Below are 21,875 nucleotides of genomic sequence, written 5' to 3'. Positions count from 1 at the left end.
GTTGTTTTTTTTTATAATTTTGAAAAAATTGGAGGAAAGGAAGGTGATTAAAACATTTTTCCCCTAAATTGTGATAATTCTTATCTGAACCTCAGTAAGCCAGAAGTAGGGAAGATACAAAGGAGAGAAGACTAAAGAAATAAGATTTGGTGGGTATGAGTAGAGTCTTCTCACAGAGAATGACCTTAAACTCTGCAAGGATAATAACTTTTAAATGGCGTCTTCACGAGTTTGTAGTTAGAGTTTTCCTTCCTGGCCCACAGTCAGGACAAATCTCTCTCACCCACCAGTCCCACAGTCACTCAGATCCAACCAAATAAGCACACAGAGACTTATATTACTTATAAACTGTATGGCCATGGCAGGCTTCTTGTTATCTAGTTCTTTTATCTTAAATTAACCCATTTCTATTAATCTATACTTTGCCACTTGGTTCGTGGCTTACCTGTACCTTACATCTTGTCATGGCGGTGGCTGGCAGCATCTCTCCGCCCCCAGCCTTCCACTTCCCAGAATTCTCTTCTCTCTTGTCCCACCTATACTTCCTGCCTGGCCACTAGCCAAACAGCATTTTATTTATACAGAGCAGTATCCACAGCATGAGTTGGTGAATGCTAGTGTATTTGGTGAATGCTAGTGTATGACTGGTATCATTTAGCACTCCTGAGCAAATAGTGAATAGTTGTAAAATGTACTTACTTACACTTACTAAGTACATTTAATGTAAGGACAAAGTGAATTTGGAAATAGTAAGCATTGGCTCTTTATCAGTTGTCTATTTTATGTGCAATGGTATTTTGCTTTCATGTATGTCTGTGAGGGTGCCAGGTTCCCTGTAACTGGGATTGCCTTGAGTGCTGGAAATTGAACCTGGGTCCTCTGGAAGAGCAGCCAGTACTCTTAACCGCTGAGCCATCTCTCCAGCCCCACCCCACCCCTTTTTTTTAAACGTATGAGTACTCTGCATGTGTGCCTACATTCCAGAAGAGGGCATCAGATCCCATTATAGGTGGTTGTGAGTCACTATGTGGTTGCTGGGAATTGAACTCAGGACCTCTGGAAAAGCAGCCAGTGCTCTTAACCATTGAGCCATCTCTCCAGCCTCCAGATTTCACTCTTAAAATGTGTAGAGGACAGAGGAAGTAGAAATAGTGGATGAGCATAATGATGCATGCTTTTATAGTCTGAGCTATGCAAGAGACTAAGGTAGGAAAATTATAATTTTGATATCTGTTTGTGTTACATAGTAAGAACACTGTCCTAAAACAGCAGATAAACAGAAAGGACAGGGAAATAGAAGAAAATTGAGGCTTCTGACAGTGACATGTAAACCGATCTCTGTTTTATGTGTTTTAAGTTTTGTTTGTGTAGTTACTTATTCTTGATGTGAACTCTTTCCATCATGAGAAAACCATTCTTTGTCTTGACATTGATCATATTGTATTGAGAGCCTTATTTGCTTATTTAAAAGTATTCTGGCCGGGCGGTGGTGGCACACACCTTTAATCCCAGCTCTCGGGAGGCAGAGGCAGGCGGATCTCTGTGAGTTCCAGGCCAGCCTGGGCTACCAAGTGAGTTCCAGGAAAGGGACAAAGCTACACAGAGAAACCCTGTCTCGAAGGGAAAAAAAAAAAAAAAAGATATTCTGTAAGACACTAACATATGGGACATTATTAACTCCAGGTTATCAGAGGATTTCAGAGACTCCAAAAATAAAGGGATAGAAATGTCTATTAACCTGCTTAAGATCAGTGCATGTTATTTTTTTTTTAAATACCATCGTACTATGTAAATATGTACATTTGTTACTTATCAAAAATATTTTTTTAGTTAGAAATGGAAATGGTTTGCTTGTTGTCCATTATATGCATGTACCACATTAATAAGGTTCCATAAATATTTACAGTTAATGTAATTTTATACTATCTGGCTTCACACTGACTTGTGCTCTCTAATAAATTGTTAGGTTGGGAGTTGGGGGTGGGGGGTTTCAGACAAGGTTTCTCTGTGTAGCCCTGGCTGTCCTAGAAACTCATTCTATAGATCAGGCTGGCCTCCTACCATCATCTCCTGAGCGCCGGGATTAAAGTGTGTACTACCAAACCCAGCCAAATTGTTAGATTTTTATTGCTTCTCACTCTTCACTCTTCATATTATCCTGTCTGTCTTGGAAAAACAAACCAAAAGTATATTTGGCTGGGAGGTACAGTTCTGTCTATACTTGCGTAGCATGTTTGAGACTTGGACTGACCTTTACTACCACCAAAAATAAAACACCAAAACAGTAAGCATGTTTCTTTTTCTTTTTTCTTTTCAATAAATAAATATTTATTTATTATGTATACAGCATGTATGACTGCAGGCCAGAAGAGGGCACCAGGTCTCATTACAGATGGTTGTGAGCCACCATGTGGTTGCTGGGAATTGAACTCAGGACCTCTGGAAGAACAGTCAGTGCTCTTAACCTCTGAGCCATCTCTCCAGCGCAAGCATGTTTCTTAAGCTACTACAAGTTATCATATTTACAGGGTTTTTTGTTCATTGTTTTGTTTGTGTATGTGAAATAGCTATATGTGCCAAAGTGGGCATGTAGAAGTCAGCGGATAGCCTTTGCGCTTGGTTCTCTTCCACAGTGAGTTCCCAGACCAAAGTCAAGTAATCAGGCTTTTGGAGAGAACAAATTTACCTGATGAGCCATCATGACTAGCTCTAAGTTACTTTTCTTAAAAAATTTGTTCCTTGGGGCTGGAGAGATGGCTCAGAGGTTAAGAGCACTGGCTGCTCTTCCAGAGGTCCTGAGTTCAATTCCCAGCATCCACATGGTGGCTCACAACCATCTATAATGAGATCTGGTGCACTCTTCCAGCTTGCAGGTATATGTGCAAGCAGAATACTGTATACATAATAAATAAATTTTTTAAAAAAAATTTGTTCCTTAACTGAAGGTATGCATCCAACTGACTGAGAAAATAATCATATGTATATAAAGGAAATCTAATTTTTCTGTTTTGCAGTAACAGTTTTTTTTTTCCTGTTTTGTAGGTTCTCTTCTTCTAGAGTCCAAAATAAATCCTAACACTGCATACCAGAAGCAACAGGTAAAAAAAGAAGTGAAGCTTTTGTGTGTTATGCATTATTTATTTAGTTTGGTGATTAAATAAGTTTACCATTGGATTCCTTACAATAAGAAAATCAGAACAGATTGTAACATTTTGCCAGTCTGATTGCTAAAATAAATATTTTATTACATTGTGTTTGTGTGTGACCTGTGGAGGTCGGAGAACAATTTGAGGGAATTGATTCTCTCCACAATGTAGATTCTGGGCCTCAGACTTGGGTTGTCAAGCTTGATGGCAGCCATCTTTACATCCTGAGCCATTTTGCAGTCTAATTTCTGAGCCTTTAGACCAGTCTAATTTCTAAAACACGATTTCTACCAGTCTGTATATGGATAAAACGTGTTTTTTGTTTTGTTTATGTGTATGAAGATTTTACCTATATGTATGTCTGTGCACCACACGCATGACTTGGTGCCTTTAGGAGTTGAGTACCAGTCAGAAGAGTGTATCACTTCCCCTTAACTTGGAGTTAGGAGTAGTTGTGAGCTGCCATGTGTATGCTGGGAAATGAACTCTGGTCTCCTGCAAGAGCAGCAAGTGTTCTCAACCACTGAGCCATCTCTCTAGCTTTGGTTTATTTTTTTTATGCTAATGAAAGAATTCCATGCCTCTTCAGGCTGACAAGCATGTACTCACTCAACTATACTGTCAGCCACTATTTTGTGTGTGTGTGTGTGTGTGTGTGTGTATGTGTGTGTGTGTGTTTGCATTTGCATGTTGAATGTGTACAGGTACCTGCAGAGCCAGAAGATAGTATTGGATCCCTTGGAGTTACAGGTGTTTGTGAGGTACCTGACAGCGCTGCTGGGATCTAAATTGGATTCCTTGGGAGTTGGTTTGCTTTTTCTGCCTTGGGTTCTGGGGCCATTGTCAGGCTTGCAAATTAGGTGCTTTTACCCATTTACCCTATCTCCTCAGTTCTCAGCCACAATTTTAAATAAAAAATTTAAAAAGCTATCTTAAGTTGAGTTCATATTCCAGATACTCAAGCAACACATGGCTCTCCAAAATTAAAGTAGGGGGTTGGGGATTTAGCTCAGTGGTAGAGCGCTAAGGCCCTGGGTTTGATCCTCAGCTCCAAAAAAAATCAAAATCAAAATTAAAGTAGCAGTTTGTTTTTACCTGAAGAAAGAAGTGACCATTGCTGTAATAATCAAGTACTAACACAACCAAATGGTTGAAGTTTCTTTTGTGCTTCTGCAGATAGAATGTCAGAATGTCCTCTAAAACAGCATTTTATAGATGGGAGTCTGATTTCTTATATAGCCTCAATGTAGGGTCTTAGAGTGCTGATCTGAATCTGTACTCCTCTTCTAGCATGTAAATAAAAATACCTAAATTCTTCATATAGTATATACTGTTATTATCATCAAGTATTTTGCATATACAAATAAAATGTGCTCCACAAAGCCATTGAAATAAAGAAATTGCTTTATTGCCCTGAAGATACAAGAATGAAAAAGTTCATATTATCTGTGAGTATTAAAGTAAAACCAGACGGACATTAGTATTGGTAGGGTGTGGTAGCACATGCCTGGGATTCCAGCATTTTGGAGGGTCGGGGGAGATAAGAGGATCAGAAGCCTTAGCTATAAAGTTTAGGGCCTTGCCAAAGAAAAACAAAACAGACAAACATAACTACTGTAGGGTATAGAATAAATATGCTGGTGGTACATACCTGTAACACAGTACTCAGGCTGAGGCAGGCAAGCCTGGTTAGGTAAGATCCTGTTTTAAACATAAACAACATGAATTTTTACATTGAAAAGTGTTGGAAAGGCCAAGTAGGTGTTCTAGAAAGTTCAAAGGTAGCAACCACTGAAGGAAACAGACCCATTAGCCCCAATCCCACCTTTAGACTGGAAACTTGCAGAAATGTACCTGAGCAGGAGGACATGATAAGGACTGTGGGCTTAGTGAGACTTGCAAATGTCTACCTCCAGCAGGTTGGGGCAACTGCATGCAGGAGGCAGAAATTATCCAGGTCACTTGAATCCAGTCCTTCTGGATCTAAGCCTTGAAGGCTTTTAGGGTTTAGGGGAGCTCCATGGATCCCTGGGAAGAACTCAGCCTCTGGGTAGAAGCTGGCCAAGAATATAGAACAACTGAGTCCAGGCTTTAGCTAAAAGGAGCCAGGAGAGGCTGGGCTTCTGAGGAAGACACTTCCCAGGGGCTAGGTAGAGGGAGCCTATTACTCAAACCTTTCTATATGGAAATGTATCTGGTAGACTCTTGCTCCAAGGGCAAGACAGGTCCAAGATCTCCAGCTTAGCTCTAGAAACTGGTCAGTGCTCCTTGCTGGTGCTCTGACAGAATTGCCACTTAGTATCCTTAAGAACCCACATTGAGTGCTCCTCCTTTAGGTTGAGCCTAGCAGCTAGAGCCACTCAAGCTAGCTTCAAATTCAAGGCAGTCATCCTGCCTCAACTCCCTAAGTGTTGGATTAGAGGCATGGCTCATTCATGCCTGATTTAGCCAGTAATTTCAGAGGCTAAATAAGTAATGAGGATATAAAATACAGTGGTGGCTGGAAAGAAGGCTCAGCAGTTAAGAGCAGTGGCTGCTCTTCCAAAGGACCCAAGTTTGATTCCCAGTGTCTATATGGCAACTCATAACCATCTGTAATTCCAGTTCCAGGAGATTCAGTGCCCTCTTCTGACCTCCATAGGTGTTGCACACATGTGCACAGACATACGTGCAGAGAAAAAATACACATAAACCTTTTTTTAATATAATGTGTGAAGATAGTCTTGGTACAATGGCTTGTATTTTCTTTTTAGAATATAGGTGTTATGTATGCATTTTACATTGTTTTTCATATATTGACCAAACTTCTATTTTTAAAATATTGTTTCACTTGTATAGATTTGGCCAGGATGAAGTGTAACAAAGTACTGATAATTACCAGGAGCAGCATTGGAAATGTGAAAAATGATGTTCTCAATTCCTGTTGCCTTGTTGCTCTGTTCATTTGCTATATACCTTAATGAGTTTGCGATAACAAATTTAGTCATTCAGACTTTTTTTTTTTTTTTTTTTTTTTTAACCTAAAGGACACTCTGATTGTATGGTCTGAAGCAGAAAATTATGACTTGGCCCTTAGCTTTCAAGAAAAAGCTGGATGCGATGAAATTTGGGAGAAAATCTGTCAGGTAATTTTAAGAATAGAGAAACAACACACTCTTTAATAATTTTTAACTCAGTATACAGAAATAATAGGTTTCATAATGGTATTTAAATACAAATAACATTGCTGTCCCTTGTCTCTTTTCCCCTGGTCCCCATTTTCCTCAAGTAGTCCTGCTTTCGTCACGTTTGAAGTCTAGATTCTGTCTATGAAAGAAAACATGTAGTTTATCTTTCTTTTCCATTATCTAACTTTTGTTTCCCCCTTAAGACCTCCTTCTTCCGGGATACACTTATCCAAACTATAGCAGCTCCTGTGCTGAGAATAAACTGGGGCAAAAGGGAGTTACCCAGTTGAGAGACTCCGGGCATTGAGAGACAAGCTAAGCTCAGTGGATCCTGGGGGCAGGGACAGCACAGGCTGCAGATGATATTACACACACACACACACACACACACACACACACACACACACACACACCATATTTGCTTTGTCCGTCCACTTGTTGACAGTGTGCTTCTGGGCTGGCTCCTTATCTTGGCTGTTTTAAATAGTGTAGTAAACATGAACATGGACATGCAAGTATCTGGAGTATATTGGCTTAAAGTCCTTCAAATGTTTATTCAGGAGTGTTAAAACTCCCATCATATGGTAGTTCTAATTTTAATTTTACTTGTTTATTTTTTTAAGAGTCTCTGTACTAATTTCCATAGTGACTGTATTAGTTTATGTTCCCACCAGCAATGTTTTCTATACAATTTTGCCATCATGTGCTGTCATTTGTTTTCTTCATGGTGGCTGTTCTGACTGAGACGAGATAAAATCTTGTAATTTTGGTTTGTGTTTTCTTGGTTAAGGGTGTTTAACATTTTTATTCGTTTATTTAACTCACAAGTAAAATTGTGCATAGTTATGGTACACAGTGTGATGTGTACACTATGTCATGGCTAAATTAAACCAGTTAACCTGTATTTTCTCACCATTTTTGTGGGGAGAATACTCTTACAACTTTTAAAACACATTGTTATCAACTACAGTCATCATTTTCTCACTAGACCTCAAGACATCAAGGAGTCCATTCCTCTTGTCCAGCTGCAGCTTTGTGTCTTCAAATCAACAACATTCCCCCATTCCTAAACGACTCACACCCAGCTCCTGGTAGCCATAATTCTACTTCATGTCTAAGCCTCATCTTTTCTGGTCTCTCTGCATAGAGGAGGTCCTATGGTATTTGTCTTCCTGTACTTGGCTTGTTTTATTTAGCTTGACTTTCTCTGGGTTCACCCATGTTAATGCAAATGGCATAGTTTCCTTCTTTTAACACTCAGTTGTAAAGCATGTTTAACTTTATATTTTTTTCCATTTATTGGCTATTTATGTTCTTTTGTGAACTGTCTGTCTTGTTCAGTTAATTTGTACATTTATTGATTGATTTTTGAGGAGTGAAAACTAGACTTCTGTTTTTCATCCTGTTCAAAGTTCAGTTCCAGTTGGATCAAAGACCTTAAGACCTGGAACTGCCAGAAGGAAAATGTGTTAGAGATACAGCATAAACAAGGTCATTCTGAGACTTCGAATTTTAAAAGGTTTGAACAGCGAAGGAAGCAGTCAGAATGGAGAGAGAGTCTGTAAATTAGGAAGGGTCTTAGCCAGCTGCATATCTTATGAGGATGAGGAGTTAATGCTGCGCATTTGGGTTTTTTAATGCTTTCAGCTAATGCCTAAAATTCTAAATAAAAATCAGATAGATTTCTTAAATTCTCTACTGTCAGTGAAAAGCTCAAACTAAAGGATTTTGTAAAGCCAGGAATGGTGCAGTCTTATGTAATTCCAGCACTTAGGGGGTAAGGTAAGAGGATCACAAGTTCAAGGCCAATGTAGACCTATCTCAAAAAAGTTGTTTTGTTTTGTTTTTAATTGGGGAAAAAAAAAGTTAAGCTGGGCAGTAGAAAGAAAAAGACTTACTTTGGTTTAGAATGGCTTCTCTCTGTTGAGTTTTTGTTTTCTGTCTAGCAGTTGTTTTCATAGCACATTGCTATTGCCCTGTAGAGTTCTTTCATAGAAAAAGGTGAGGTCTGTATGTTGATGTATGTTAAAAGGCATCCACTGACAATCCCCTGGGTATCTTGTTGTCCTTTGTTTTTCTGATTGAATGTTCTCACCCTGAGATATGGTCTTCTATTAGGCTAATATTTAAAGTAAGCCTGGGCTCAGTTTGTATCTATCCTGCTTGGCTCTCCTTTAACATTGTCTCATCTTTACTATGCCTTTCATTAGTCTATTTAAAACAGGGTGCCATGTAGCCCAGACTGGACCTGAGCTTGCCTGTGTCGCTGAGGGTGTTTTCAGATTAGTGATCCAAAAAGTGGATACCTTCCTCCACCTCCGGAGTGTTGGAAAGACAGTTGTAAACTACCTACCATACCTGATTTTTACTCTGTGTTAGGGATTGAACTCAGGGTCTCATGCATGCTAAGTTAAGTACTCTTCCATCTGCGTTACATTCTGAGCCTATTCCCTAGTCTTCATTATGTTGTTGTGTTTTTAAGGCTTATTTTTATTTATGTGTATGTTTCTGTGTCTGTGAGTATATGTGAATATGCTAGTGTCAGACCAAAAGAGAGTATTGGATCCCTTTGGAACTGGAGTTACAGGCATTTGTGAGCTCTCAAACCTGGTTGCTGGGATCTGAAGCAGGGCCCTTATGATAGAGCAGCAAGCACAGGAAACTGCTGAGCCATCTCTCCAGCTTATTGTTTTTTGTCTTGGTTTTTGTTTGTTTTTGAGACAGGTAATCCAGCCCAGCTAGACTTTGAACTTGCTAGGCAGGTACTTTTGACCTTAATCCTGAGTGCTGGGATTAGAAGCATGCACCACCATATCCATCTTCCCTAGTCTTTGATGCCATGTGTTTTTTAACTATGTTCATTTGTGACACAGATAATGCATGTCTGCTTTCTCTGCAAGAACTTATCTAGGTGTTCATTTTTCTTAGTTTTCCTTTCCAATTTCATATCATTTCTTGCTGGACATGGTGGCTCACACCTGTAATCCTAGCACTTGGTGGCCTAGGCAAGACAATTGATAGGAATTCAAGGCTTCACTACATAGTCTGATATACAAAGTAAGACCCTACCTTAAATATATATGCATATATATTTCTCAGTTACTATTTTGTGGGTTCGGAACTTAAAACTTAGTTTTCTGTATCCTGGTTCACTCTAAGTCATTGCATTTTTGCTTCAGAGCTCTTAAGTCTTGGAGTCCTTTCACTGTTTTTGATATAAAAACAGCTAAAAATGCTCCCATTTTTAAGTATCCTTCTTGCTAGCAGTTACTAGATCTGAACTCAAGATATATTTTTATCTTTAATTTGATTTATGATCCGAAAGCTTTAAGAAAACTTGTATAATGAACAACACAGAACCAACTTAAGACTATTCCTGATAGAAATTGATTATGTGTTACATTCCTTCAGTAGTACAGCCCAATGGCTTAAAGTCAAGATCATGTCACCTTATGGTATATTTTAAGACTTGTACCAACCCTTGTAAAATCTGTCTGTTTCATTTTCAGTCTGTGTGTCTGTCCTATCCTCATGCCACTCCCACCACCACCAGGATCTGTGTCCTGTAACACAGGCTCGTGGTGTCTTCAGCAGTAGGATCTTAATGACTAGTTTTCTTGTTTGTTTGGTTTTGGTTTTTTGAGACGAGTTTCTCTGTGTAACAGCTCTGGCTGCCCTGAATCTTCTATAGACCAGGGTGGCCTCGAATTCACAGAGATCCTCTGCTTCTGCCTCTTGAGTACTGGGATTAAAGGCGTGCACCCACACCATCCATCCAGCTTTAGTTTTTAAGTCAGTTTTGTTTTTTTTTTTTAAACTCTGCAGTGACATAAAATTTAGCTTTATTAAAAGCAAAAGGGCTTCTGGAGATTTATGAAGGCTGCAAATTTGTATGTGTGGAAAAGAGGAAATGTTTTCATTGCTTGCTTTTTTAGCTTTCAGCAGATACTCTTGTGGACAGTTCTCCACATAAAGATTTCATTTACTGTATATGTAACTTTATTATGTAGGTACACTTTGTCCTGATTAAATTTTCTTAATCATAGGACTACTACTGAGCATTTATAACAGACCATTGATCCACCTTGGTCCAAAGCTAGTTTGCCCTTCATCTTTGGGATTAATTGACATTAGGTGTTTTTCCTTTTGGTCTTAGAATTATGTATATTCATTATGACCATAGTAGTAGCAGCATTATGATATTTGATATTCATTTGAATCTTATTTAAATATTGAAGAGCTTGGTACTATCCATTATATGACACAGTTCTAGAAATGTTTCTGTGGACTTTCCCTGGTTAGAAAAGATGGCCATAGACAGAAGACTGATGTATTTGGTCCTCTGTGTTGTAGGTCTTGAAGTGACTCTGACAGTCTGTTTAGACTGTCCTAGGAAGTTGCTCCTGACACTTGTACTTCAGGAAACTGTTTACTCAGTTCCTCAACTTTTGATTAGTTTGCATAAACATGAAAACATCATTTGGGTAGTTACAGTATGGTAGACAGTTGTCTCAAGTTTGATAAAAGAGTCTTAAAACTTGATATATTTGTTTGTCATTACAGCTTTTTTTTTTTTTTTTTTTTTTTTTTCTCCTTCATCTAAGGCTATAGTTGAGATTTACTGTTTGAATTTTGTCAGCTACCACAAAATCTTTTTTTACAGGTTCAAGGAAAGGACCCTTCAGTGGACATCACTCAGGACCTGGTAGATGAATCTGAAGAGGAGCGATTTGATGATATGTCCTCACCAGGTTTAGAATTGCCATCTTGTGAATTAAGTCGACTGGAGGAAATTGCAGAGCTTGTGGCATCATCTTTACCATCCCCCCTTCGTCGTGAAAAACTCGCACTAGCATTGGAAAATGAGGGTTATATTAAAAAGCTTTTAGAGCTTTTTCATGTGTGTGAAGATTTGGAAAATATTGAAGGACTGCACCACTTATATGAGATTATCAAAGGAATCTTCCTCTTGAACCGAACTGCTCTTTTTGAGGTTATGTTCTCTGAGGAATGTATAATGGACGTCATTGGATGCTTGGAATATGACCCAACTTTATCACAACCACGAAAACACAGGGAGTTTTTAACAAAAACAGCCAAGTTTAAAGAAGTGATTCCCATATCAGATCCTGAGCTGAAACAAAAAATTCATCAGACATACAGAGTTCAGTATATACAAGATATGGTTCTCCCTACGCCTTCAGTCTTTGAGGAAAACATGTTATCAACACTTCACTCCTTTATCTTCTTCAACAAAGTAGAAATTGTTGGTATGTTACAGGTAAGTTAGGTCTTTCTCCATCCCTTGTCCCCATCCGTTCCACCCCCAGCTTATAAAAGGTGCCACCTTGATTGGTAACATTAAAATGCTAATTGCTATAAGTAAAATAATTTTTTTTTAAATCCTTACATTGGAACTTAATCTTGTGATATTACGGTAAATATTTTTATATTAGTTTATATTGCGATAAATAATACTCTTGACACCTGAAGGTTGTTGCCTTCTGGGTGGGGTGGCAAGAGTGATGGCACTTGGTTAGCACACTGGAGGTCTAGACTTAGTCTCAGATCTCACAGATTGCAAAGGGAATAGGTGGTGTCTAAGTAGAACCACTTTAGGGGAATACCACTAATAAAATAATCAATGGAGCTGGACGGTTGTGGCGCACTCCTTTAATCCCAGCACTTGGGAGACAGAGGCAGGCGGATCTCTGTGAGTTCAAGGCCAACCTGGTCTACAAAGCGAATTCCAGAAAAGGCGCAAAGCTACACAGAGAAACCCTGTCTCAAAAAACCAAAATAAAAATAAAAATAAATAAACCTATTGTTTGTCCCTCAAACTATCCATTGTCTCAGACTACCACAGAGTCAATCAATTACCTTTGGTTATTTCTGACAAACATCCCTGGGTGCATAGCTTTTCTCACTGGGCAAGATGTGAGTCAAATTAACAAAGACAACCTTTCAAACAGGATTATTTATAATGGCTTTAATCATCAACTTGACACAACAAAACAATTATCAAGCAAGAATTACAGTTACATTATTAAAGAAGATATCCTATCTTATATTTGTGAGTCTAAGGTTTTATATCTAACTTATCTTTTATCATAACTGAGGAAATTATGACTATCTAGTCTTCACATCAAAGACCTCAGAGACAACCGGGAGAAGGATGCAAGCAACTCTCAGGAGTCTTGCAGGGTAGACAGAGACAGATGGCAGCCTGAACAGTCAACTAATGTTCCTTTGTAAAGTTGGGGCATCTGTCTTCAGCCCACAGGGCTAGAGTCTCTTGGTCACTTCTCAGTGTCCTGTAGGATGTCTGGCCATTTCCTCTGTGAAGCAGGAACCTGAAGGACCATTTTGTCAAGCAAAGTTTAGTGGTCACCTTTCTATGGGTCTTGCACATCCAGTTGATCAAGCAGTCCAGGCAAGAACAATTTCTTGCCCAAATGGCTATTTTTGCCAAGGTGAAGATGAGATATGAAGTGTCTTCAATGCCTATCCTCCTCTCTGAAGTAAATTGGTGCTGCCAGGAGCAGACATGTCTCACTGTCTAGAAAGTCTAAATTTTAAAAATATTTTAAATGCCATATTCTGTAGGTCTTTGAAGTATTTGAAGATTACCTATCTATCTGAAATAGCTCTTTGTATACCTAGAAGACTTAACTAACATGGCTACGAGTATGATTATCATCGATGACTAATTATTAATCTATTTTTAATTATCCATTACAATTTAAAATGAGCTATACAAACGTAATACCTTAAACAAGAGTAGAAATATACACACAGTATAACAAAATTGTATCAACAGACTAAAATCTATACCAATGTAAAACATTTTAAACAAGTTGTTGCTCTTTAGAAGTAAGCTCCTTAATCTACCCTTTCTTCCTATATCTGGGTTTAGAGAAGGAGTGAGCCAATTCCATCTCCAAAGCCAGCTTGGTAATTTTGAGAAATTGGGCATAGTTTTTCTTACTGCTTCCTGCTGGAGGGGGGCGCTGTATCTTATGGGGACACAAAGAAAATTTTAATTATGGAGTAGTCCATGAAGGTAAACCTCTGAGCCAATTGCCTTGAAACCATTCTGGATGTTGGATCATCTGGGCCACGGTGTCATCAGAGACCTTTTCAGGTGGTCTTGGCTGATCAAACCTGATGTATCTTAATCTGGAACAAACCCACAGCCTCTGGCTTTCTGTGGAAACAAAAGCAGAGACTTTTCCAAAGCAACATATCCTTATATCCAAATTTTGAAGTCAAGGCACCTTTAAAATTTACATATTTGTTTAACTCAACAGCTTTTACAATCAAATCTTTTTCTGCAGTTAAAATCCCAAAGAAACACAAACCATATTCTCTGTGTAATATCCATCTTTGTAAGACTGGAAACACCACTGTGGCTGCTGGCCCCGCCCACCTCAGCTTTCCAGTGTGGTGGTACAGTTTACCTCTGGGTCTGGAGCCATGTGTACCATCAACTATCAGAAGCATGTTCTATCAAAGCAGCGCATAGCCCAGAAACCTTTTTTTTTTTTTTTTTTTTTAAACTAGCAAAGGCTAAATCCACCATACAGCAGAGTAAAGTGCCACTTGTAGGCTCCTCATTCCCGCCATACTGCAGGTTAGACGCACACGCCAGGAACCCTCCATAGTAGCTCAAATGGGCAGGCTGCCGCTAACTTGAGAGAGACAACTAGGAAGCTGTTTTTAGCTCCGTTTTAGAATCTTTTTTTGTCAGGTTTTAGGTGGAAACTCTTGCCAACACGTTGGGTGCCATTTTTAGCTGGAGTTTTCCTGCCTGGCCCACAGTCAGGACAAATCTCTGTCACCTGCCAGGCCCATAGACGCTCAGAACCAACCAAGTAAACACATAGAAACTTACATTGTTTAGAAACTGTATGGCTGTGGCAGGCTTCTTGTTATCGACTTCTTCTATCTTAAATTAACCCATTTCTGTTAATCTATACTTTGCCACGTGGCTTGTGGCTTACCAGTAAGTTACATCTTGTCATGGCAGCAGCTGGCCGTATCTCTCTCCTCCGCCTTCCACTTCCCAGAATTCTCCTCTCTCCTTGTCCCACCTATACTTCCTGCTTGGCTACTGGCCAATCAGCATTTTATTTATACAGATCAATATCCACAGCAAATACTCTTATACTAATCTGGGATGTATGTTGAAATTGGATGCCATTAGTTTTGAAAAAAAGAAAATGTCAGAAACATGTACTTATGCCTATTTATACATTTTAGAAGAAATAACCAGCATTATAATTGAGTGTTGTGTAGAAAATGTTTCCTAAATACCTACCATAGTGAATATAAAGCTTACTTCATAGGATCATTAAGATGTTAGAAGGAGAGAACCAACTTCCAAAAAGTTATTTTCTGGCCTTCATATGCGTTCTGTGGCACACTACTCCCCTTATTCCTAATATATAGATAAATGTAATTTCTTAAAAATTTACACTGTGGTCTGCATGAATTTACACCTATGCAAATAGATTGAAATTATTAGCAAAATCTTGATGAGAAATTATAATGTGGGTACCAGGAAGGATGTCTATGGCTTGTTACTTACTCACTGATTCTGTGATAGAATCCTTTGAGGCCTTTTCAAATTAATGTGTTAAATAATTTCAAAATAATTTAGTGTGTTAAGGAGTATATATGTAATGGGTATCTTCAAATAATAGATAGTTCTTTGAGATCTCTAATTTTAATATTTTAAAAACTTGAATCCTTTTCTATAGCTTTGAAGCCCAAAGAAAAGAGTTTTGTCAAAACACAAAGGAATGTTTCTTTCTGGTAGAAGTCTTCCGTTAGTTTGTCTTTTATTTTGTTATGTTCTGAGACAAGATCTCACTCTGTAGACCATGCTGACTTAGAACTCAAGAGATCCACCTTCCTAGTTCTGGGAATAAAGGTGTGGGGCCCCCACATTTGGCTGTGTGTGTGTGTGTTTGTTTTAATATTTTGGGTTTTTTGTTGTTGTTTTTTTTTTTTTTTTAATTTTTTGACATCTTTCATCAAGCTAGTTTATAGAATGCTGAAATTGTATTTTATACGGTCTTATCAGTAAGATGCCTAAATTTATCATTTATTTCATAGGAAGATGAAAAATTTCTGACAGATTTGTTTGCACAACTAACAGATGAGGCAACAGATGAGGAAAAAAGACAAGAATTGGTAAGAAATCAAATACTAGAAGGTCAAAGAAGTAAAACAACCATTTACACTCACCACTTTTCTAATTTGAGATTACCTTTTTAATACTTGTTCTTTTTCCTGACTTTAGGTTAACTTTTTAAAAGAATTTTGTGCATTTTCTCAAACGCTACAACCCCAAAACAGAGATGCTTTTTTCAAGACTTTGTCAAACATGGGCATATTACCAGCTTTAGAAGTCATCCTTGTAAGTTTGCTTCTCTCCATTCTGAACTACCCATGTGAACCCAGATCAAAAACTGGATGTGATGTTGGACAATTTTATTGTTTGCAATCACTTTTCCCTTTCCTCCTTCCCAGGTGCCCGTTTGTTCTTGCCCACACTCAGTCTCTCGATCTCTTCTCTCTCTCCCTCTCCCTCTCTCTCCCCCCTCCCTCCTTCTCTCCCTCCCTCCCTCCCTCCCTCCCTCCCTCCCTCCTTCCCCCCACCCCCCATTTTATTTTTCCTCCAGACAGGGTTTCTCTATGTAGCATTGGCTATCCTGGAATTTGCTCTGTAGAGCAGGCTAGCCTCAAACTCACCAAGACCCACCTGCCTCCCGAGTGCTGAGATTAAAGGCAGACACTACCACCATCTAGCTCTTTTTGTTTTTTAATTTTAAGTTCCCCAGGGTTACACAAAGATTTCCCGTCTTAAAATTATATATTGTTGTTGTTGTTGTTGTTAATATTAATAATATTGTTGTTAATGTATTATTTTTATATGTATACACACATACACAAATATATAAAATTAATCCCAGCCTGATCTACAGAGTGAGTTCCAGTACAGCCAGAGCTACACAGAGAAACCCTGTCACATACACAAAAAACAACACCCCCCCCCAAAAAAAAAAAGTTTTTAAATGTATCTTAAGGAGGCTTGGGAAGTGGATCAGCTGGTAAAAATGGTACCATGTCAAAAGCTGAATGTGGTATCATTTTTATATATGGAGGGAGGGTGAGAGAGAGACAGAGGGAATTCTGTAATCCTAGAACTCATGGTAAGGTTAGAGTCTGAGATAGATGTGTCCAGAAACTCACAGGACAGCTAGCCCTGAGTATGCAGCACTGCTACAGACACAAGGGAGACCTTGCTGCCTCTAAGATTTGACCTTTGACATTACTGTGTATGCTGCCTTCCTTCATAAAGTTGGTTTGTGACTGTAAATATGGTCACGAACCACTGAGCATGTAGAGGTCACGCACTACTTGGGTGTCAATCCTTGCCTTCCATTCTGTTTGTTTGAGGGTCTCTTGCTTTTTGTTGTTATATACTGCATGTTAGCTAGGTTAGGCACTTTAGTGGATTCTCCTGTCTTCATCTCTCATCTTGCCATAGAAACATTGGGGTAACACATGTGGACACTATCATCCCTGGCTTAGCGTAGGCTCCTCTTGGGATTTGAACTCAGGTTTTTAGGCTTTTTTGGTAAGTGTTCTATCCACTGAGCAATCTCCCTAGCCCTTAGATAAATTTTTACAATTCTGACTATTTTATACAGTGTATTGTGATCATGGTCCCCCATCCTTTTTTTTGGTTTTGTGAGACAGGGTTTCTCTTTGCACCTTTTCTGGAACTCACTCTGTAGCCCAGGCTGGCCTCAATCTCAGATCCACCTGCTTGCTTCTTCTCCATAGTGCCAGGATTAAATGCATGCATCACCACTGACCCACTCCTCTCCCTCTTATTTTCATGTCTCTCTACTTCCCTCCCTCCCTCGCTCCCTTCTTCTTTCCTTCCTTTTTCATTGGGGTTGCTTGTGTAAGTAAGTGTGGATAAGGAGTTGTTTGCTGGAGCATTGAACAACTTCTCAGCAGCTATACCACCAGGAAAATAGCTCCGTTTCTTTTCTGTTGCAGTGCTTTGTGACAATTTCTTTTGTCATGCTTTAGATAAATTCATTGATAAAGTTCCACATTTTTATGATTGTAAGAGGATGGTTCTTTTTCTTTGTAGGGTATGGATGATACACAGGTGCGAAGTGCTGCTACTGATATATTCTCATACTTGGTTGAATATAATCCATCCATGGTACGAGAGTTTGTCATGCAGGAGGCACAACAGAATGATGATGTAAGTAAGAAGTTAACAGAGCAAAAAATAACCAGCAAGGTAAATATTATTTACACTAATAGTAAGTATTTATGCATAGGAGGCTATAGCTGGGGTTGTGTATTTTTAAGATTTAAACTACTGCTCTTTGGGAAGTGTAGCCAGTGTCAAATGGCTCACATTCTTCCCCTTAATTTGCTCCTGCCTTAGTTTATAAATTTATTGTATTTGATGTCAACTTTTTAAATTATGAAGCTGACATGGCTATATTGTCTTATTTAAACCCTCAAATCAATTGACCATTCTGTCTGTAGAACTGTGAATAACTTTTATTTGATAGCACTTACAATGCCACAGGTGGTTCTCAGAATCAAGACAAAAGACATAAAATGTAGCCCCTGATATGTAGTAGGAATTGTTTCCTTATAAATAACAATAAAACAAATTATTGTCTTGTACACTTGCATAAGCCGTACTGGTATTTAATTAGAAATTAGAATAGGCAAATTGACTTTAAAAAATTCTTAGACTGGGGTTGGGGATTTAGCTCAGTGGTAGAACGTTTGCCTAGCAAGCGCAAGGCCCTGGGTTCGATCCTCAGCTCAAAAAAAATCTTAGACTGTCTTGGTAGTAGTGTAGATTGAATTTTGTGGTACACAGTGTGTATAAAAGCCCTGAATGTATGTACTCTTCTACTTTGTTTTACTAAAGCAGTGGTTCTGGGTTTTTTTCTTCTTTCTCCTAAATTTTTAGAAGCCAGTTTTTACATAAGAATATATAAGCTGCAGGGCGATGCACAAGCCTTTAACTAGGCAGATCTCTTGTGAGTTCAAGGCCAGCCTGGTCTACAGATGGAGACCTAGGGCAGGCACCAAAACTACACAGAGAAACCCCATCTTGAAAAGAAAAAAATAGATAAACTATCCTGAATTCCTTGAGAAGAGGAAATTTATGTCTCCTTTGGGTGAGGGGAATTTGCAGAATTTCAGCTTGCAGTGTTACAAAATAAAACATAGTTTTTGTTACTTTTTAAAAAATATACTCAGCTGGACAGTCCTTTAATCCCAGCTCTCCAGGAGGCAGAGGCAGGCGGATCTTTGTGTGTTCGAGGCCAGCCTGGTCTACAGCACAAGATCCAGGAAAGGCACAAAGCTACACAGAGAAACCCTGTCTCGAAAAACCAAAAAAATACATATACATACATTCATACTCCCAGTTTGAATTTGAATGCCTACTAATGTCTTTATTTGTGGTTTGTTTTTAAAATTATTGTGCTAGACTATGTGCAGAAATGTACCATGAATTAATTGAATCATAATCACATTTTTCTTCTATGAAATAGTCCTTTCTTGAGAACCTGAATATTGAGTAATTAAAACTAAAGGCTGTTCTTGTAGGCCCTGTAACCACTGGTGAGCAGACATGCCTGTGCATATTCACACTCCATGAACATGCATTAGGCCTCTGGATTTCACTTGCCAATCATTTCCATATATAGTCTGCATTTTCTTTGTTCTTGTCTGTCTTACCACTGTGTTCATAGGCAAGCGGAAGGAGTTTGCTCACTGTATCCCTCAGTTTTTATTTATCCTCTGGGCCAAGAACACCAGCCCTAAAAGGTCCTTAAGAAAACCAGAATTTGGTTTTCTTTGACGTTTGGAATCCACATAATATACTACTGTTCCATACACTCCAGTCTCAACTTTACTCAATTTATCATTTCCACAAATGGAAAACTGCTATTATGTCAAACAAAAGAAAACAATGAAAGCAAAGCAGCTTTATAAATTCTAAGTATTCTTAGTTTGAGTCCATGAGCTTTCTGCAGATATTAGATGAAGTTATTAGAGAAGCAAAGCATGTTTTAGCACCAAATCTGACCTTTATTTATTTTATTTTTTTAAGTCAGACAAGTTTAAAGATAATAGAAAAGTCTAGAGGTAGTGGCACACGCCTTTAATCACAGCACTTGGGAGGTAGATGAACTTGGGAGACAGATCTCTGAGTTGGAGAGCGGGAAGCAGCCTGTGAGTTCCAAGGCAGCCAAAGCTACATAGTGAGACCCTGTCTTAAAAGAGAAAAAATAAAATAATAGGAAAAGAAACTTTTTTTTTTTTGGTATTTAATGTCTGTACCATCCGTTAGGGGAAAGAAACATTTCCATCTACCCTGTTAAATAGATTAGTCATTCTGGTTTGTTTGAAGTTAACAAGACAATTAGAGTTAGCTGTAATGCTATAATATGTGTCTTAGTAATCTGTATTATGTGTATTTTTATCACCAGGATATTTTGCTCATCAACCTCATTATAGAACATATGATTTGTGATACAGATCCTGAGCTTGGAGGAGCAGTCCAACTTATGGGCCTGCTTCGAACTTTAGTTGACCCAGAGAACATGCTAGCCACTGCCAATGTAAGCCATGGCTGTTTCTTCTTTTTCATAGCAGTATGTTTTCTATTGCTGGTAGGAACCAATACAGTCTAAGTTCATCTAAGTATTTTTGATTCCTTAGAAAACAGAAAAGACTGAATTTCTGGGTTTCTTCTACAAGCACTGTATGCATGTTCTCACTGCTCCCTTACTAGCAAATACAACAGAGGACAAGCCTAGTAAAGGTAAGGTAATACAGGTTGGTAGCTTTCTTGAATTGTCAAACTCAAAAAGCTGGTGTTGAGTACAGTCTAGATTTAAGATATTGGAGCTGGAGAGAGAACTGAGCAGTTAAGAGCACTGTCTGCTCTTCCAGAGGACCCACACACTGCGGCTCAGTCCCAGGGCATTACCACCCTCTTCTGGCCCCGGTGGGTACTGTACATGCGTGGTACATAAAAATATTTGCAGGCAAAAAAAAACCTAATACACATAAAGTAAAAAATTAAAGTCTATGAAGGAAGGAACAGAAGCAGGGGGAGCAGGATACACCCTAAAAGGAAGGAACAATCTTTAATAGATTGAGATTTAACCATGTATTTTCAAGAGATTTTTGAGGTGAAATTTGTTTAAAAGCACTGTAATCACAGTTAACAAAAATATACAAAAGAAAGTTGTTTTCATGTTGGATTTTGTTTGTGCTATGGGATCCATGCTGGCCTCAAACTTAGAACCTTCCTGTTTCAGCCTCTGCAATACTGGGGTCACAGGTGTGTGCCATGGTACGTGGCAAACTATTAAAATTTATTCCTTAGAACTTAGGCTTAAGTGTGTGTATTTAAGGGGTAGTTTCAGAGTCGTCCTTGAGAAATTGCAATTGAAGTTCTATCTCAGAATCCATACTTTATTTTTCCTTATAAATTCACAATGTAGTATGTTTATTTTAAAGCATACTCTATTAATAGTATAATTCATGGCACTAGTAGAAACTGTAGTAGTGTTGATGTACTAAATAAATGTTTATTCTTTTTATTTTATTTTTTTTCCCCTTAAGAAAGTTTCTTTACATAGCCCTGACTCACTATGTGGACCAGGCTGGCCTTGAACATACAGGCCTCTGCCTCCCCAGTGCTAGGATTAAAGTTGTGTTTAGATGAACTCTTGTGTGACTCTAGAAATCAAATTTTGAAATGTCCTTTTGCTTCTTTCTGTATTTCTTTGTATTTGGTAAAATTTGAGGTCTGCTTCCAAGTTTACACGTTCAAGCCACCCATTATTTACTAAGAACTTGTAGAAGGGATTTTGCCATATTCTGTGGGGGCTAAGTGATAGGAATGAAGAAAATGAAATACTTAGAGACTTGCTGGCTTTAAAGAGTAAAGATTTATCAGAAATGATAGTTGTGTTAGGAGTGCACTGTGAGTCGTGAAGAAAGCACAGGGCACAGTGAAGTTAGTGGAAGAAGACAGATGACATCAAAGATGTCAAGGTCTGTGGTGTCATTTCTTAGACTTTATTGTCTGCTCAGCGTACATCTGATCATGTTTTGCTTATTCTAGATGATTTTCAAACTGCACAGTTACTGGCACTTGTATTGGAGTTGCTAACATTTTGTGTGGAGCACCATACCTACCACATAAAGAACTATATTATCAACAAGGACATCCTTCGCAGAGTGTTAGTTCTTATGGCCTCCAAGCATGCTTTCTTGGCATTATGTAAGTGCTTCTTAGAGAATTATTTATTATCTTTCTATATTATCCTGTTTGTAGCTTTAAAGCTCATTGCTGAGAACGTGACCAACTTGGGGGGCTGGGGGTTGTCAGGGGACCTAGGATCTTAATACAAGCTCTGCTCCCTGTGATGTAGTTTGGCAGGTGTTCATGCAAAGTGGAGTGGCTAGAAGGTATCTGCCA

The 21,875-nt window shown here is 38.6% G+C and overlaps 1 protein-coding gene across 2 annotated transcripts in view; it reads left to right on the top strand.

Moving 5' to 3' along the window:
* Positions 1 to 21,875, top strand: part of Ppp4r3a (protein phosphatase 4 regulatory subunit 3A) — a 48,577-nt gene that overhangs the window by 14,988 nt on the left and 11,714 nt on the right. Inside the window, exons 2-10 of one of the 2 annotated variants that reach the window (XM_036206181.1) lie at positions 3,043 to 3,098; positions 6,173 to 6,271; positions 10,977 to 11,594; positions 15,434 to 15,511; positions 15,621 to 15,737; positions 17,490 to 17,606; positions 19,870 to 20,001; positions 20,102 to 20,204; positions 21,519 to 21,677. In XM_036206181.1, the coding sequence (XP_036062074.1) occupies positions 3,043 to 3,098; positions 6,173 to 6,271; positions 10,977 to 11,594; positions 15,434 to 15,511; positions 15,621 to 15,737; positions 17,490 to 17,606; positions 19,870 to 20,001; positions 20,102 to 20,204; positions 21,519 to 21,677 (1,479 nt within the window). Of the gene's footprint in view, positions 1 to 3,042; positions 3,099 to 6,172; positions 6,272 to 10,976; positions 11,595 to 15,433; positions 15,512 to 15,620; positions 15,738 to 17,489; positions 17,646 to 19,869; positions 20,002 to 20,101; positions 20,205 to 21,518; positions 21,678 to 21,875 lie in introns of both variants that reach the window. The other variant, XM_036206179.1, reaches the window with a different exon arrangement.

Source organism: Onychomys torridus, chromosome 14 (genome assembly GCF_903995425.1).
Source record: "Onychomys torridus chromosome 14, mOncTor1.1, whole genome shotgun sequence".
NCBI classification, from domain to species: Eukaryota; Metazoa; Chordata; class Mammalia; order Rodentia; family Cricetidae; genus Onychomys; species Onychomys torridus.
This window is presented reverse-complemented; position numbering and strand designations above follow the sequence as displayed.